Raw genomic sequence first — 17583 nt, 5'->3', positions numbered from 1 at the left:
TGCCCATCTGGTCCCAATTAGCCCAAATGCTGTGTCATCCCAATGCCTGTCTGAAATATGGAGTTATTTGTAATCATGCCTGTCAGAGATGGGTGGGAGGGAGCTGAGCGGACACCACTGTTCGGTATCTAACAGAGGGTAGGGGGAGAACATCTCTTAAAGGAAGATGGGGAGGGCTGGAGATGAGATGGGCAGAGGGTGTGAAGTAATGGGCTTGGGACCATTTTTTTGTGAGGGACAGACAGGTGAATAAAACTTAGAAGACTTGTAGGATCTAAGTCTCTATACTGTATGCTTGGACCTCTCACCCATGTTCATCAGCTTGTGGCTGGCTGCGATGTACCTTCAGCGATTGTTCCCATCTCCTTCCCTAGAGTGGTGTAGTGTTGAGGTGACAGTGCCCTCCTCTGGCAAAATGAGAAATTCAAGGCTTGGGAGAGGCAGTTCAAAGTGAGGACTATGAAGGCAATTGCTCCTACAAACACTCCTCTTATGAAGGTACGTTGGTGGCACAGGTCTCTTTGGGGTATTCAGAGCCCTGGCACAGGCTGTGGAACCTGCAGTGCAGGAATTCTTCACTTGTAGGGCGTGCTTCAGCTACAGAAAAAAGTTATCCATTATGACAGCCATCAAGTAATGGACACCACTAAGCCCTGGAGTAATGCTGAGTCCAGCACACTGAAGGTCCTAGATAGCATTCATGGATTTTCTGACTCCTCACTGCTTCCATGTTGCAAAATATTTTATATTCTTTTTCCTCTCTTTTCTTTCAGATCCTGTTTGACCAGGCTCAGAGGTCAGTCCGGCAGCAGCTGCACAATTTTGTGAAAGAGTGAGTACTTGTCTTATCAGTTTGGTCTTCAGCTTCTTGAACTTCCATTGCACCTGTCCTCTGTGCACTGGAAACAGAACTGCAACCTCCACACAACTACTGAAGGCTCTGCTTGGAGCAGAAGAGACACTGAAGGACAGAGGAAAGGATTTGGCTTGTGTGACGGCTGTTGCTGTCACCTTGCTACACTATCATTTGGTTGCTGTGTGTCAACAAGATGTCTTCGTCCTGTTCCCAGCTCATAGTCAAAGCTAGACATGAGGCATACTTCCAGATCACAGCATCATCCTGAAGTCTGGTAAAGTTCATCTGCAGAGCCCCTCTTTGCTGCTTCTCGCTGATCCTCTAAGTCAAACACATCCCAGAGTTCAGATCCCTGCAGAGCAGGGCCAGGTCTGCATCTTATGTTATCTTATATTCAATGCAGAGTTTCCTTAGTGGTTTAAACCAGTGCATGCTTGCAGCAGGAAGGAACTTTGCTGCCAAATGACTTTGGGGTCCAGCAGAATCATTGTGTTCTTAGCTCCCTACGCAGCACGCTTAGTCACTCAAAATTACAGCAGCCCTGCTCTTCCTGGAGTAACCTGAGTGTCTGTCTGGAAGATGGCAGACAAGAGGGTCCTTCCTGGTGTGGAGGGAGCAGTTAATCATCGCTGTGCCTTCAGCTTGAAGCCTGACCACTGGTTCAGAGTTCTTTGCTAATGGAAATCAAGTTTACAATGCCTTGCTGTAAGCAATGCAGAATATTGCATATTAAGGATGTTAACTTGCACATGGCAGGCCTGAGGTGCAGAAGAGCTGGGCCCAGAAAGTTAATTGCATGGGGACAGTCTGTACCTTTGATCAAGGCTCTGGGCAGGCTGTCCCTGCCGTTGCTGCATTAACATGTTTCCTCTGAGAGCCTCTTTTTCCCCAGGGCAGGTACCTGGTGCAGCATGGGATCCCATGTCAGCTGAATATAGGTCAGAGAGGCAACTGAGGCCTTCAGCTAAGTAGGAGCTGGTTGCCATGGGAACTGGTAATTGACTGTGAATCCCTCAGCAGCTGTGTGGTTTGATGGAGGGAGGGGGTCCCTAGCTGACCCCCCCATTCCTCACCCCCTTCTTCTTGCCTAGCACTCACCCTACCCCCACTTTGTCTATAATCATTTCTCTGATGAGCTCAGATAATCTGCTTAAAGCTGGCAGTTGGAAGGGTGAATTTCACCTTCAGTTTGGGTCTGTCATCCTTTCAGCATCTTTGCAACTTACTCTTTTTTTGCACTTGTACTGCTCAACCTCTGCACTTGCAGGCCATGGTGCTTTGATCTTTGCATTGCTCCTGCCCTTGGTTGGAAAATAATTTCTACATTTGGGACCATTTTGAATAATCCACCTAAGGCCAATCTGCAACTTCCTGGCTGACGATGGAAACAAAGGAACAATGGAAACTGTGCCCTTGCGTGGTGATTCATATATATCTGAGAGGGCAATATTTAGTCTCTAACCTGCCCTCCCTGTCCCCAAGCCCTGAAGGTCTTTGCCTGGTTTATTTATGTGGTACACGCAGCTCGACCTGCCCATGCTGTCAGTAGCCAAATGCTCTGTGACTGCCTTAGTATCTTACCAAGCCACAGACATTGCTGAGTAGGAGGGTTTTATTAGCTAAGTCTTGAGGCTGCAGTCGTGCTGCTGCAGTCTGGCTTAGAGCTAGCTGAGAATTTCCAGCAGTATCACATGCCTCCAAACTCCTGCTCCTTTCCACTGGGGATATGCACAGATGAGGAAGCCATTCGCTCCAAAGCTGGATCAAAAGCTTTGTAAAATCCCCACAGCCTTTGCTGCAAGTGACCCAAAAATGCAAGAAGTGACCCTGTTATTTTCCTGTGAATGGAGCTAGATGGCCATGTAACTCAGCAGCCCTGAGCACTGAGGGCAGTGTGAAGAAGCAACAACCACCACAACGGTAATCCAATCACCTCTGTTTTCATTTATCCTTGCTGTACCTGCCCATGGTAGATTCTCTTGGCCAGAGGCTGATCCAGACATAAGTATATGCAACTTCAAACAGTTTGCCACGGGGCAGAGTTCAGTATTTACTGTCTGACTGTCATGTTCAACTGAGGTTCTTCATCTTCCCTAGGGCAAAGAATAAGTGGATGCTACTTATTTACTAACAGTTTTTAACTACTTTAAGTTATGACAATTTATAATTGAGGGAAACAGAGCTCTCCTGGACAGAAAATAAGTGTTTGTGTCACAGCTGCTGCAAGTCAGTATTGCTGCTTTCAACTCCTGAGAAGCCAGGGCCACTTGTAAGAGCTGATCTTCAGGAATTGCTGTCTTCAATTCTTTGTGGTCATGCAGCTCAGATCAAGTCCTGCCTGAATGGTACCTGCTAGTTAATTAAAAAAAAAAAAACCACCAAACTAACTCAAAAAAACCTGCCTGTTGCTATGTCTTTATAGCCTCCCACCTGCCCCTGCAAAGCAAACCCCTGATCCCATGTGAGGTGTCTAGGCATAAATAAAACTGAAAGTTCTTATTATGGATCATGTATTTCTGAATGCAACTGTTAATAAATGTGCCTATTCTAAGAGGGGAAAAGAATAGTCGAACGTCTGGATTTTACAGTCAGACAAGACAGAGTCAGCTAGAGATGTGTATGAACAGCCTGACTCCCCTAGTTGAATGTCCTGTCCTGAGTTTGAAAAGTAGATGATTTTACTCTTATCACAAAGTGAAATATGAAGCACGTGTTTTCACAGGTAGGTTTTGAAATGGTCTGCTCACCGCTTTTTCTGAGGATTATTGTGGACTATCTTTAGAGCTGTATGCCATCTGGCCTGGCTTTCTGGATGTTGTCCTTGGAGAATTTCGTTAAGGCTTTGAGAGCAGTATGTAAGGTCCAATATCTTTCCTTGCCAACTGTCTCTAAAGAAAGTCTGTCTAGAGCTTAATCTGGAGTCAGTCCACCTGGACATGGTGGAGCTTGGTGGGGTGTGTTAGGATCCTAATGGCATCTGGAGCAGGATCTCTGAGTGATGGTGGTGTACCTGGTTGCACCTCTCCCCACTCTGCTGGTATTAGCAATATTCTGGCTGCTTTGCAGCAATGATTCTCACCATCTCATCTTCTTTGGGTTCCAGTGATGTCCGGAAGTTCAAGGAAACCAAGAAGCAGTTTGACAAGGTGCGAGAGGACATGGAGATTTCACTGGTGAAGAATGCCCAGGCACCTCGGCACAAGCCCCATGAAGTGGAGGAGGCAACAGGCACCTTGACCATAACCAGAAAGTGTTTCCGGCATCTGGCCCTAGACTACGTGTTGCAGGTTGGTGTCTGTGCCACGAGCTCTGACTGGATTTCCCAGTACAGAACAAGGTATCACAGGCAAATTGCTAAATAATCTACTGTAGGGAATGAAGAGGTTGAGGGATGAGAAAGGGCAGGTGGGGTCTTACAGTTGGGTTCAAAAGGGTACTGGATTACTAAGCCATTGGATGTTTTGCCCTCTGCTGCCTGAGGCAGTGAGTCCTTAGAACTGGTGTGTGATGGAGCATGAAACCACCAAGGTTTGCTCTAGTTTCAGGCCCTGGTTTAGGTGAACCACTATGAACCCATGTATGGCTTAGCAAAGCCCTGTACTGCAGTAGGTCCCAGGGTTCTTTGAGCTGCTTTTTGGCATAATCCAGCCTGTCTATAGAAAAGAGTAGGCTGTGCTGGCATGAGAGGACCTTCGCTGGTGGGGCTATGACTTCTGTAGCTGATCACATCTGCTTGAAACAGTCACAGGATGTCAGTATAAGTGGTGTAAGAGAGGGGAGGCTCTTCCCCAAATCCTTAGCTGCTTTGATCTTTATAACTCTCCAGAGAGTCTGGCAAAGCAGTGTCATGAAACTACTGAAAGTGAGGGACTGAACACAACACTGTCAAGTGTTCTCTTGCAAATCATTGTCTGCTCCTATATGTAGAACATGTTCTTAAGAGTAAATGGCTGGATCTGTGTGCACATGTAATCATCCATGTGTGTGTACCTGTGTTCATGCTTGAAACTCCAGATGGATGTGTGTGCATGTGCGAATATGCATCTGGGTGGATGTATGTGGGTACGTATATGTATGTGCACAGTGCATGCCTGCATATGTTGCAACAGTCACAATTCCAGTTGAACACAATGCAAAAAAGTTTTTGCAGTTATGCAGCACTGGAACAGGGAGCCAAAGAGATTCACAGTCAATGGCACCAGGCTCTGAGCAACTTCGTCTAACTTTGAAGTCAGTCTTGCTTTGCCCAGGCATTTGGACAGATAATGTCGGGAGATCCCTTCCAACCTGTATTATGTTATGAGTCTGTGTGGGAATGTGTGCTTACCTATGTTTATGCCTTCGTGTGGCACTGACATCACTCTTCATGTCTGAGACATGTTCTCCTTCCTAGAAATGATACAGTGTACCTGAGAAGGGAAGTCTTAATCATTTTTTTTTTTCAGTAAGAGAAATGAAACATACTGCCTTAGACTGAATTTCTCTTCCCAGTGGGAGATTTCCTGCAGGAGCACTCTTACTGCACTCACTTACTGCACCCAGAATGGTCAAGGATTTTTCTCTGAATCATTCATAGGCTTCATGTCAGGTCTCTCCTTTCAGGCAGTGGGTGTATTAAGCAGACAAATTCAGTGTTAATATTGATCCACGTGTGTCTCCACTAGCTGTCACTGCTGCAGCACTGAACTAAGACCATCTGCCAACACATTCTGTCTGATCACGAGATAGTCTCTGATGTCACATGCTCTGGCAGCTGTGGATAGAAAGACAATGCTTTCCATTTAAAGTATAAATCATGCATGTCATTGATCCTCCTTTAGAATTGCATTTTTTTGCATCTAGGATTTAGACATGAATGGAACTGTATTTGCTGGTAAGGTCACACTATAGTAAGCTCCCTCCATTTCTCCCACTGACAAAGAGTAAGACTTTCTTTAATGTGCTGATCCAATATTGGGGGAGGTTTCCCTGTTGGTCCACTGCAAGGTACCAGTCTAAATCCGTCAGTTTTGAAATGCATAGATATGAACTTGTCCAGGCATCCTTTGGTATTTAATTAAGGATATAGTGAGGAGACTTATGTTACTCTTTTATATCTGAAAGGAGATCTTTTCCTGACCTTAAATGTCCACACAACTGAATGGCACCCTTCATAATGAATTAAAACTATATCCTAGTTGCATTAAGTTAAGCTCTCCCACCACAAATCCCAACTTGGATACCTGGGAAAAGGGACAACTTGGCTGACAGTAAAAATCAAGTCCCAGAATTTGCCATGGTGGAATCGGCTATGGAGGGCAGTGTGTTGGCAGAAAAGTCCTAGTTGGTCCTCAGAAAATCTTCCAACCAGCACCCTCTGTTTTCTCTCCAGCCTCCAGAGAGACAGACCCTGTTTTGTGGATCTGTTGCACATTTCGCATCTTGCAGAATTCATCTTCATCATCTTTGACTTTGACCATGCCAATTTCAGGCCTGTTGACAAACTTGAAGGATTACTTGCACACCTTGAAGAGAGCCAAAAGGATTGGGACCCAGTAAAGCACAGTTCAGGGCAAGACTTTTCACTGTAATGTAGCACATTTCCATTATTATAGTGGCTGGTTTATGGCTATAAATGGCCAGGAAGAGTTACTGCTATGGAGTAAGCTATCTGCTGATATAAAGCACAGTTACTAGTTCCAGTCCTTTTTCTTTTATTATTTTTCCTTTTTTTTTTTTTTACCTAGTACACTGGATGCGGAAAAGAGGGATCTAGGAGGCTGGGGACATACCTGAATTATTTTGTCTCCCCTCCTGTATTGCTGGAGCTGATGACCAGGTTGCCTAGTACAGAATCTGGAGGCTGATCTTGGTATGCCTCACAGATACTGTTCCAAGCAGAACTGTGACAAGCACCAGTAAGCTGCCCTTTAGTAACTTTTATCTAGTTTTAGGTTCAGTTACTGCAAGCATTGTGCTTCTAAACAAACTGATGCGGCATTTATAAGCGAGTTATTAACACACTGGGACAAATTTTCTGTCATGGTAACACATTATTCATGACACTGACAGCTGAAGCCCCATCGAAAGCTTCTGCTACATTTGACAGTTTCTTTAGTGCTATGGGGTCTGTGGGCAAGCTAATAGGTAACTATGTGCTATTCATTTTTTACTTTTGAAATTATATTCTCTTGGGTCAGTTCTCAGCCTCTTGCATTTTTTTAAATTATTTTTAAATCTCAAGGATATTTTTCACTTCCAGATCCGTGGCCTAGTATCAGAGAAACATACTAGGTCTCACAGAGTTTGCCTTTGTCCCCAGTTAAAGGAGATGTGCAATAGTTTTATCTTTGTTTCTAAGGATGCTGATGGTGTAGTCTCACTGTTAGTGATGAACATTAGAAACAGATACTATCTTTCTTGTTCTTCCTACATACCTCATAGTCCTAGGTTATTCCAGTCTTCCTATTCTTCATTTTAGCGTGAAGATTGCCGTTCACTCCAAAACATGCTGTAACTGTGCAATTGCATGGAGTAGGGGTTATCACTCATTTTCCCAGTGTCATAGGACAATACTGGAAAGAGAGAGAAAGAATTGGGACATAGCACCTTGCTGTATTGTGCCCAAGGTTTTTTATGGCAGGGATTTTAGGTGGGACTTTCCTGATCAAAGATGCAGGCAGTGAACTCTGAGGTATCAAAGATGAGCTTCTACAGCCACTTTGCTAAGCACCTGCTGGAGGACTCGAGGAATGGCCAGATGTTCCTATGCTTACAGTAAATATTCCAAACTGGTTCTTTTGCAGTAGCAGGATGTGTTTCCAAAGCAATGCTATCTTGCCATCGCAAGAGGTATGGCAATTCTTCCCTGTCCAAGGAGGAGGTGTAAGCCTGAATGTGCTGGAAGGCCTTTTCTTCCATCCCAGGAGCCCAAACACATCAGGGCTGGCACAGGAAATACTGAGCTGTTGCTGCTTCTGTGTGGAAGGGGTGTGATGGTCTCTAGGGCAGGCAGTCAGCCATGCACTTTTCTCCAAGAAAAATGGGTGTACAAAGGGTGTGCACACTGAGAACTTAGCTGTCCCACAGGTACCGCAGTTTCCTGGCTGGCTTCACTACAATTACTGAAAAAACCCTAACACTACACTGGTACTTCTCAGCCTGCTAAGAGAAATCAAAGCAGTGACCTGATAGATTAAACATCTCCTTCATATGATACCAAATTGCACTCTGGGGTCGCTGTTTGTTGTCAGCCTATGTACAGCCATACATCTAGCAGTGACCTTAATTAGTAGCAGCCCAGGTCAGAAAATGCATCTATGCTGTTTCCCTTTTTATTCCACCTTGAACTCACCAGAACTGTTTTCTCAGAAACTAACTTTCTGGAACTGTCCTTGAATAGTTTGTGGTTTGCTGCTAGGGGTATTGCAGCAAGTTGTTTGTACGTAGATCTCTATGCCGGACTGCTTAATGCTGCTGATGCTGAGAGTCTTATCTCGATTCCTTCACAGATCAACGTCCTGCAGGCCAAGAAGAAGTTTGAAATACTGGATGCGGTAAGGGCTCTCTGTGTTTTCCTGTGGCTGCTCTCACTGACTCAATGAAAGGCAGCCCTCTCCATTTCAGGTTGCATGGGTCGACATACTGACTCCTCGGTCTGCCCTGGAGATACTGTCTGAGACTGCTCTGGGGGCTGCAGGTATGCTAACAAGAGGGGAGAATGAAGGACCAGCAAGATACTCCACAGGCCAGAACTGGAGGGGACTTTCAGGGGTGAAGGACACTGCTTTGTGCTCACAACAGGGGTTACCTGATGGTGCAGAAGGATTTGTGAGAGGAAGAAAGAAGAGGGAGAGGCATCTAATGGATAGATTGCTTTGGGAAGGGAAAGGGTTAGACCTTGAAGAGACTTGTTTGTGGGTAATAAGGAATAAGGACTTTTCACACTCACTTTGTCCCAGAACCTGTTCTGACCTTGCTGTTGTTTCCTTCCCCAGATGCTGTCCTTCATGCATGCCCAGTACACCTTTTTCCAGCAGGGCTACAGTCTTCTCCATGAACTAGATCCCTACATGAAGAAACTAGCCACAGAGGTGAGGAGACGGGGAATATGGTTGACTTGATCTACCTGTTTGTACCCCTTCACCCTGAAAGGACATCCTCCTTCCTATTCAGCTGCCATACTTGGTAATCAGGGAGCGGTCAGAGCATCATGCTTGTTGGATGTTGGATGAGCCATGCTGCACTACGGGGTGACAGCCAAGAGCTATGGTTACTTTCAGTGCACACCCAAACACAGCCCTTTTCTGCTCTTGTGGGGACTTACAATCTTAGGTAGGGCGGGTGTAATCCCAGAGCAGGGAAGCAGAGATGGACAGTGGCTCCTAAACCTCCTTCCTGTCTTTTATACCTGGTGTTCTCCTGCCTGCCTTTAGCTGGACCAGCTGGTGATTGATTCTGCAGTGGAGAAGAGGGAGATGGAGCACAAGCATGCACTGATACAGCAGAGGGTGAGTCCTGGGGCTGCAGCAGCTTTGTGCAAGCAGCACTTCTCTCCATCAGTGCGGTTGTCCGGATCACAGTGGCAACTGCCATCTGATGAGGCGCCTTGCCGGGTTAGTCTTTCACAGCCTGGAGCAGTAGCAGCAGAAGTTGCTGAGGTGAAAGTAATAACCTTGTGGATGCTGGGAGGTCTAGCTAGTAGGTAGGCCTGATCAAATGCAGGGCATTCAGCTACTGATACATCTGAGTACACAAGGGAGAGGGACATGGGGAGGACCCCGTGGGTCAGGGCACCTGGATTGTTGTCCTAGCTCTGCAGCTGACCTGCTCTGCTTCTGAGCAAGCCTTTCTTCTATGCTTTGTCTCCCTCTTTGCTACTGAGGATGTGGGAGGATTTAAAGTTTCATGTTCTGTAAATGGCTCTGAGATAAAGGAGTGAATGTAGTTTGCAATTGCCTCTGAAAACAACTTGACTGCATAGGAGAGCTGCTTTTTGGGAAAGGTTAGAGCACTTCTCTCCCACCCTTTTTTTTTTTTTGATTCTCTTCTCTCCCCTCCACATCTCGCATTGTTCCTCTGGCTGAGCAAGCTAGCTTTTATCTGGCAAGCCCTGTGATCTCCAGCTACTGCAGTATTAGCGTGTCCCTTCTGACACTTCTCCCTGTCTCTCACTGCCTTGCCCTGTAGTGAGGCAGCAATATGGCAGCATGCCTGAGTGCCCAACCCAACCAGATGGCCAGAGTCCCTGCTAAGTCATCCAGCAGACGAATGAGTGGATGCACTGCTTTGGTACCCATAGACAAGACTTGCTGCAGGGCCTTTTCTTCATTCGTAGGGAGCTCACACTGCACTGAAGTGATGTTAACGGGTCATGGGGGAGAGAGAGCAGGACTCCACGCTGCTATTGAGAGGAGTGTGCTGCAGTGAACTCCTTTCATGCAAGTCTGCTCCAAACTGCAGTTCAGATGATTCTTGCTTAGCTCGTGTGATCTGACATGGCTACAGCCTTGAGCAGTGTAACTTTGGAAAGGTCCATGGGGGCCCAAGCAATAGAGTTGTTGTGGCTGAGCAAGCTGTTTTCAGCTGAGCTATGGTAACCCACTAGGTGTGTTTTCTCACCTGCTGTAATTGGGAGTAACCTCCATGAATGGGCAAGATAATAGGATTTATTATCAAACAAGTCTGAGCCTTCAGTAAGGAGGCATCTTTGGTTAATGTGGGCTCTGATTTTCCAGACCATTCATCTGGGAATGATTCCAAATCTAAGGCTTGAAGAAACATCAACTAATTTTTTTTTTCTTTTCCTTCTCTTCATGGATTGCTGACCTGCCCCTGCAGACCCTCCTGCAGGTGAGTACCCACGTGTATTTCCTTTTGACATCTTCATTTCTCAGAATTAGCACCTTGCTGCTCTGGATATTTACTCAGTCCTGCCTTTGAAAACAAAACAAAGAAACCTTGCCATAGCATTAGTGCTGTAACCTGAACACTGGAGATGTAATTTTAAAGCCCAGGTTCAAGTGAGTTTAGTTTCATCCTCATCAAAGTTGCTTTCAGTCCTGTGCTAAAATAAGATTTCAGTTTCCTCTACTCTGTATGGTGGTCAGTCTTGACTCAGAGTTCAGTATTGCAGTGGCAGCAGTACTTGGCTGGCACTTAATGCGTGTTTGGTGCCTGGGAGCCTTTGAGGACCATGGATCTGGTGGGAGGTGAACTGGCTGCACAGGCTCCTAACAGAGGGTGTTGGTGGACTTTCAACACACACACACTCTCAAACAAAAACTGTCATGCTCTGTTGACACAGTAGGAGGGGATTTCAGAGAGCCCTGAGAAATAGCTGTTCATGAACCAAGTCCTGAGTAGGAATCGCTAAGGAGTCCATATCTGGCAGGCACTTGTGTGGATCAATACTTCTCAACAGGAGGAATCTAAGTGGCTGTTGTTTTCTTGCTAATGCTCTCTCTCAAAAGTGTCATAACCCATGAAATGGAAACGTAACCAGATTTGAAAACAGAATGACAGACATTCCCTGTGAATCGGCCTGTGCATATGCTCCCTTTGATTAAGTGTTCTGAGGGAGGGGTAACTCCATTTGTGAACTCTCAGCTCCCCTGGGACTCTGCTGGAGTGATGACTTCATTCAAGGGAACATGGAAAATCTCTCTAGTGCAGTGCATTTCAGTTAAATCTCTTTATGTGGCTTTGCTGACTGGACTAGCAGGGAATGAAGCAGAGGTCAGGTTCCAAGAGGGAGAAGGAGCAATTACTCTTCATCAGGATGCATGTGCATAGAGCTGTGTCTCTCTGTGTGCATCAGCTTGTAAGAGAGCTGAACATTCCTACTGCAATTTAGGATTTAAAGCTTCCTGCCTGGAAATGTTATGAGACTGCTTTTCAGCTACTCTGAGTCAGTGTTGCTCCTCCCTTTGCAATGGAGCATGGCACTCAGCATCTGGTGAGCATCTCGCTGCCTCCAAAGGGAGCAGAGCATCTCTTTGAATATATGTCTTCATGATGAGCCCAGAATACCCTCTGGTCTCTGGAAAAATTTGGAGATTTAGTTGTGCTTAATTAGAGAGTGGTGGCAGAAGTATCCTATTTTCCTCAACACAGTGTCTTGCCAAACAGCCTGTTAAGGCATGACAAAAAGGGAGGAAATCCAGTTTAAATAATACATTTTGAAGTGTTCTTGGGGTGGGGGAGCTGTGCAGATTCTGAAGATGGGAATTTAATTGTCTTTGGGCAGCTTTGTGAGGCATGGAGGGCAGCCTTCGAAGAGCCAAGTTCATAAGGAAGTGGTCTGTGGCATTTTGTTTCATTATTGTTTTAATTAAAATAAATCTGGTAGGAGAGAAAAAAAATCAGTGCAAATCTTGACTGTTTTCTTTGATACTGTAATTTAGGTGCCTCTTTCCTATGCCACCCTTTCCCCATCTTCCCTCACGGAACATCTGCCACCTTTGAGGCAGATTTCTAGGGCAGCTATCATTTCAAGCTGTCATTTTAACTGCTGCCCTTTCTGCCTTCCCAGCTCCAAAGCCTTAAAGATCTCCATTTGCAGCTTCACACTTTGTATGAAAATAGTGCTCACTTACATAAAAAGGGTTCCAATAAAATCAGTAAGAGGGAAAGGAAGAGTCTCAATTTTTATGAGCTACAATAAATATTTGAGTTATCCTTCTGTTGTGTAAAGAGAGAGGAGAGCTTCAGCTTGAAGGGGTGCCTTTCTCCTGACAGTGTGTGGGATGCATGTGTGCAAGGACTGCGGTATGGAATACATTTCTGCAAAAGTTGAGGAGACAGTCTTGTAGCTTCCCACGTTTCTCTTGTGCGTTGAACTAAATTGTCTTAAATCACACGTGTAATGAGGTTGTATGTTTTTATGTGGGCTCAGTTGCTTTAGATGGATGCACAAAGACACACAGAGCCTGGTGTAGATTGGACCACTTAGGAGAAAAATTTTGGAGAACTTAGCACTGGAACATGCAGGCCTAGGAATTTTTTCCAATGGGGAATGAGGAGAGAAATGTTAACGTTTAAACCGGTTCTCCCTCACAGATCCTGACCTTCCTGAATCCTTCTATTGCACCAAAACTGACAGGTCAGTCTCTGAAAGTGGAAGAATACAGGGCAATGTAAAATCTCCTTTGCAGACTTGTACCTATTCCCTGGTCCGGAGTAGCGGCGAAAGCAACTGTGCTTCTGTTGCCCGTTTGCACAGGGAGGATGAAGTGCCAAGGCAGAGCTCTCTGCCTCATTTAGTCCAGCTGGTAGCTAACAAACCAGGGGCCATATGGCACTTCAACACCCCGATTCCTGTGGCTGCAGTGGAGCAGGGGTGGAATTACTGGCCAAAGGGTGGCTCTGCTCCAAGAAGCTGGGGGAAGCCGACCCTGCTAAAGGCACACAAGCCTGGCTCTGTTAAGGTCAGGGAGGCATTCGGTGAGCATCTTCCTGTCAACTTTGCTCTGTGTTGCTTGGCTTCTCCCACTCCCTTCTGTGCCTCCATGACAGCTGTATGATAATTAGCCCTTGCTCTAAGCTGATTGACTGTGAATAGGAGGCAGGAGGAGGGGGGGTAAGCAGGTGGTCCCCAGAGGCCAGCAGACTTCCTTCCCCTAGTGCCCCTTGCTTTGACAGGAGCCAACGGCAGAGCTTAAAGCTTCCCCAAAAGGAGTAGGAGGGGTAAAGGAGAAGGGGCTGAAAAAGAAATCCCTCCTTCCCTGCCAGCCCACGGTGCTTAGCAGAGATGCTACTCTAGAGAGCGAACAGAGAGAGAGAGAGGACACACAGAGCTGCTCCCTGCTCTCTAGGCAAGAGCAGCAAAACCTCCCTTGCAGCTGACATCATGAAGATTTTCGGCAGGCTTGAATACCTCCTGGTAAGGAGATTCCTGCAGGGTTGGTTTGACTTGGGGAGAAAGTTTAGAGGGCACTTTTCCCTGGGGGAGCAAGGATTGTGCCTGTAGGACCTTGCTTGCTGATGTGACCCAAAAGCAAGTACAGCTTTAGTATTTGCAGGAGAGCAAATGTGTTTGTTTCTGTTACTGGGATGGAAAAGCTCTGGGGCAGGGCACAGATCTCTGTGCATCATTTGCTGGCAATCTGCAGAGCAGGGAGATCATTTGGCATTAGGAAATTCGAGAAACAAAAGGTCTGTAAATGAGATTTGGCCGGAATGAATGAAAGCTGTCTGCGCAGAACGGGAATATAGGTGGGGAAGCCCTCCTCCAAATTCCATCTGCCTCTGAGGGTCTTGGATTGTACACAGTATATACACAGAGGTAAAAATAGCCAGATAGAGAAAAGGTTGAAATATATTCAGGCACCAGAAGAGAACAGAATGTGCATGCACCAGTGTTTGTGTGGAAGGGGTGTGTGTGCATCTTTAGGGAATGTGAATATTCCTCTGAATTAGGTTCTCTTTAGAATCGAATAGCCAAACTTGTCACATACAGCTTTCAACTCACCTCCAGGAGAAGTTCTTTTTGATGCGTGATACTGTTAGAGTGTACGTAATATTATTGTTAAATACTGAGCATCATTGATTACTTAAGTAGAGAGGGCACTTTTGTATAAAGCCTTTGTCTTCTATGAGGGAAAGCATGTATTGCATGTGTTGTCGCTTATCCTAAATGGTATTGATTTCACAATAAAATAACATGGAAGTTTGGTAGTAAGATACGTTTCTCTGAATATCTAAAAACACCTGGACTGAAATGATTCACTGGTCATGGTTGCCTAGTTTTGATAGTGTCTTCTATCAGTAGAAATCAAAACATTGTACAGAAAAGGACAGTATCATTATTTCCACATAGAATTGATGCAGTGAGGGAGTAATGCTATGGCTTTTCAGGGACGGCCATTGCCATAGTGATGTATTTTAAAGAATTTTAAGAAAGTCTTGGTATTTTAGAGAAAGGTTCTATCTGTTCGCAGCCAGGTGTTGTGCTCTTTGGAACTGGAATGAACCTTTAAACAAGACTTTCCTACTTCAGTGGGTATGCTCTCAGGCAGGGCTCCTTACTTAAGACACCCTCCTGCCCTGCCCAAGGATTCCAGGCTGTTGGGGAGCATCTTTGCTCTTCATATTAAGTCAGCTCACTGAAGCTGGAGGTTTATTTAATTTTATCAGCCATTTTCTCTGCATGAAAAGCTGGCTTCACAAGAGCAATTGGAAGAGCTTGTCTGGCCTCTGCAATGCAAGCAGTCTCTGTGCATGCTGTGTGGAGATGGACAAGGGAGTTTCTTAAGCGAGTGGGCCATGAGGCAACCTCCAAATAGTGGGGGGTTTTTTGTTTTGTTTTTTTTTCTTTTTTCTTCTTTCATGGGTCTGTGCCTGTGCTGAGATTTTGCTTTCCATTTGCTGGTTTGAAAGTGTCTGCATTAATATCCTTTTTTACATCCCTATGGATGTGTCTCTTGGAATGTGTTACTTCATTGTTGCTTCAGCAGCATTCAATGTGCTCCCATGGAAACCATTGTGATGTCACTTCTAAAAGAATATCAGTTCCCAGGCAGCAGTGTAAACTAAGAGTGACAGGACTGAGAAGGGGAGGGGACAGTGAGACAAGATTGGTGTGATTTACTAAAAGTCAGTGAAGGATAGGGAAGCAGATGATGGCAGAGATCTGGTTTCTTATTTTGGAAGACGTCTGATTTTATTTTACCAATGTGTGATCCAGTGTGTCACTGCTGTTGCTAATCATGATTGCATATGCAGTTGTAGCCAAAGCCATTCAGATCCCAATCCTAGGAAGCCTTTTCTGTGTCAAGCATTTTTTCATATCACAGAGACAACGAGATGCTAAATGCAGACTTAATAAATCAGTCCCAACTCATTCAGAGCAGACTTGCCTACTCAGTGTACATTGTAATGGTGGGAAGAATTCAGTAAAAGGTGATTTATTAAAATCTCATGTATAGCAAGAAACGGAAAAAGAGGGGATAAGAGAAAGAATACATGTGCACTCTCTTACCCTGCTTTGTCAAGGGTAAGATTTGAATCAAGAAAGTTACATTGAATGTTGTAGAATGGGTGACACATTCCTCCTCCACCAGCACCTCCCAGACATCGCGGCTTGGCTTACAAGGCTAGAAGGTTTTTATTTCCTATTTCTACGTGGACTCAGACGGTCCACAGATGCGCTGCATCCCTTGTAAGAGTCTCAGAGAGACTTACTGGTGGCATAGTTGATGATGTGCTTAGCAGGAGCCATGTCCATCAGCCCAGACCCTTTGACTTATTTCCCAGAATTAACAGGATCAAAATCCTCTTGTGTCAATGAATAGAACAGATACAGGGACACATTAAGGGGCAGGTCTGCCAGTTAAGGGGATTCATTGTCACACATCTGTTGTGTATCCAGCTGTGGCCACACACTACCATGATGTTTCAACACCATTGGCAAGATAATCTCCTCAGACAGTTTCTAAGCTAGCTTTGACCTGGAATCAGGTTTCAACAGATATTCTTGTAACTCTTTTTTCCAGAAACTTGTCCTTTCTTTTCAATGGCTGTGGTAAGAAGGTTCCCTGTATGGGCTACAGCAAGAAGATGTGCCCAGGAATCCACTGTTTAAGCTTGCTCTGGTGTGCTGGAAGTTTCACAGTTGCACTTGCTGTGATTTTTGCCTTTCAGCTCCAGAGCCGTTTCTGTACATTTTCCTTTTGGCCTTTGCCTGGCAGTGAAAGGAAAACCAATACTGATCAGGTGTTAATTTCTGGATTTTTTCACCCTCCCCTTTCCCTTGCTTCCTTGGTCTCTCAACACTCCCAATAACTTTGTAGCAAAGACTTCTGGTGCTTCCAAGCAGAGTGCAATGGAATGGAACAAAGTGGCCCTGAGGTTCAGACTGCTGCATGCCCTGGGGAGAAGAGGCAGACTGGTCCTTATCCCTTGGATCTTTCCCTTGATTTGTACCTACTTTACAAATCCAGCTTACGGCTCTGGTCGACATATTCTGCCCTCAAGTGCCCTGCAGCAGTTCTGTTGATAGCAGTGGAGTTGCTCAGGAATTACACCAGCAGAAATATGAGCAGAATTTGTCCTGGGGATGTTTCCTAACCAATGAGAGCACAAGGAAGAGAAATATCTTCAAAGTAATGCAAACATAAGCCATTCTTCCCAGCAATGTGTTTCTATGTTTGGACAATCATCCAGATGGCTCTCTGTTGTCTTAGCTGTGTATGTGCTTGGTGGTTTTGTGTATAATTTTCTCTTTCTAAAACTGGGCTTGGTGCAGGTTAGAGTTCTTTCAAAAGCAAGGAACAGCTCCATGTGCCTTCAGCTGTTCTGCTTTAGCCATTCAATTTATAGAGAGGTGTAATACAATACAGACTCAATGAGGTTAAAGTCACACCTGGCTTGACTCCACTGGTTTTTAGTGGATTTACTCTAGTGATGCATATGGCCCATCTGTTCCTCCTGCACTCATCAGCAATATATCCTTCTTACCATCACACTACTTCATTATGTAAAGACAGCTGAAGAAGTCAGGTGATTATATTTAGACCCTCCCCCTTATTTTTACCTCTTCTACAAAGTGAAGCACAGCTAAGTGGTCATTTTTAAGATGTGCTTCGAAGGGTTTTACCCTGTACTTGCTGTGCGCTTTTCAACAAGGTCCATATTTTTGGATGTTTGCATTATTTATTATAAAACAGTGCAGATTCTCAAAAATTTATAGAATCATCACTTTGGAGCAGCTTTACAAAAAGCACACATTCAAATATCTACACGTTAGA

At 45.2% G+C, this 17583-nt stretch overlaps 1 protein-coding gene across 5 annotated transcripts in view; it reads left to right on the top strand.

The window, feature by feature from the left end:
* The window catches only part of ACAP3 (ArfGAP with coiled-coil, ankyrin repeat and PH domains 3), a 105006-nt gene that overhangs the window by 57778 nt on the left and 29645 nt on the right, over positions 1–17583 (top strand). For all 5 annotated transcript variants that reach the window (XM_069782641.1, XM_069782646.1, XM_069782643.1 and 2 more), the window contains exons 5-9: positions 774–832; positions 3960–4143; positions 8347–8391; positions 8833–8928; positions 9271–9345. In XM_069782641.1, coding sequence (XP_069638742.1) covers positions 774–832; positions 3960–4143; positions 8347–8391; positions 8833–8928; positions 9271–9345 — 459 coding nt within the window. The remainder of the gene's footprint in view (positions 1–773; positions 833–3959; positions 4144–8346; positions 8392–8832; positions 8929–9270; positions 9346–17583) is intronic.

Source organism: Haliaeetus albicilla, chromosome 4, assembly GCF_947461875.1.
Source record: "Haliaeetus albicilla chromosome 4, bHalAlb1.1, whole genome shotgun sequence".
Lineage (NCBI taxonomy): Eukaryota > Metazoa > Chordata > Aves > Accipitriformes > Accipitridae > Haliaeetus > Haliaeetus albicilla.
Note: the sequence above shows the minus strand (reverse complement) of the source record. Positions and strands in the feature narration are given on the sequence as shown.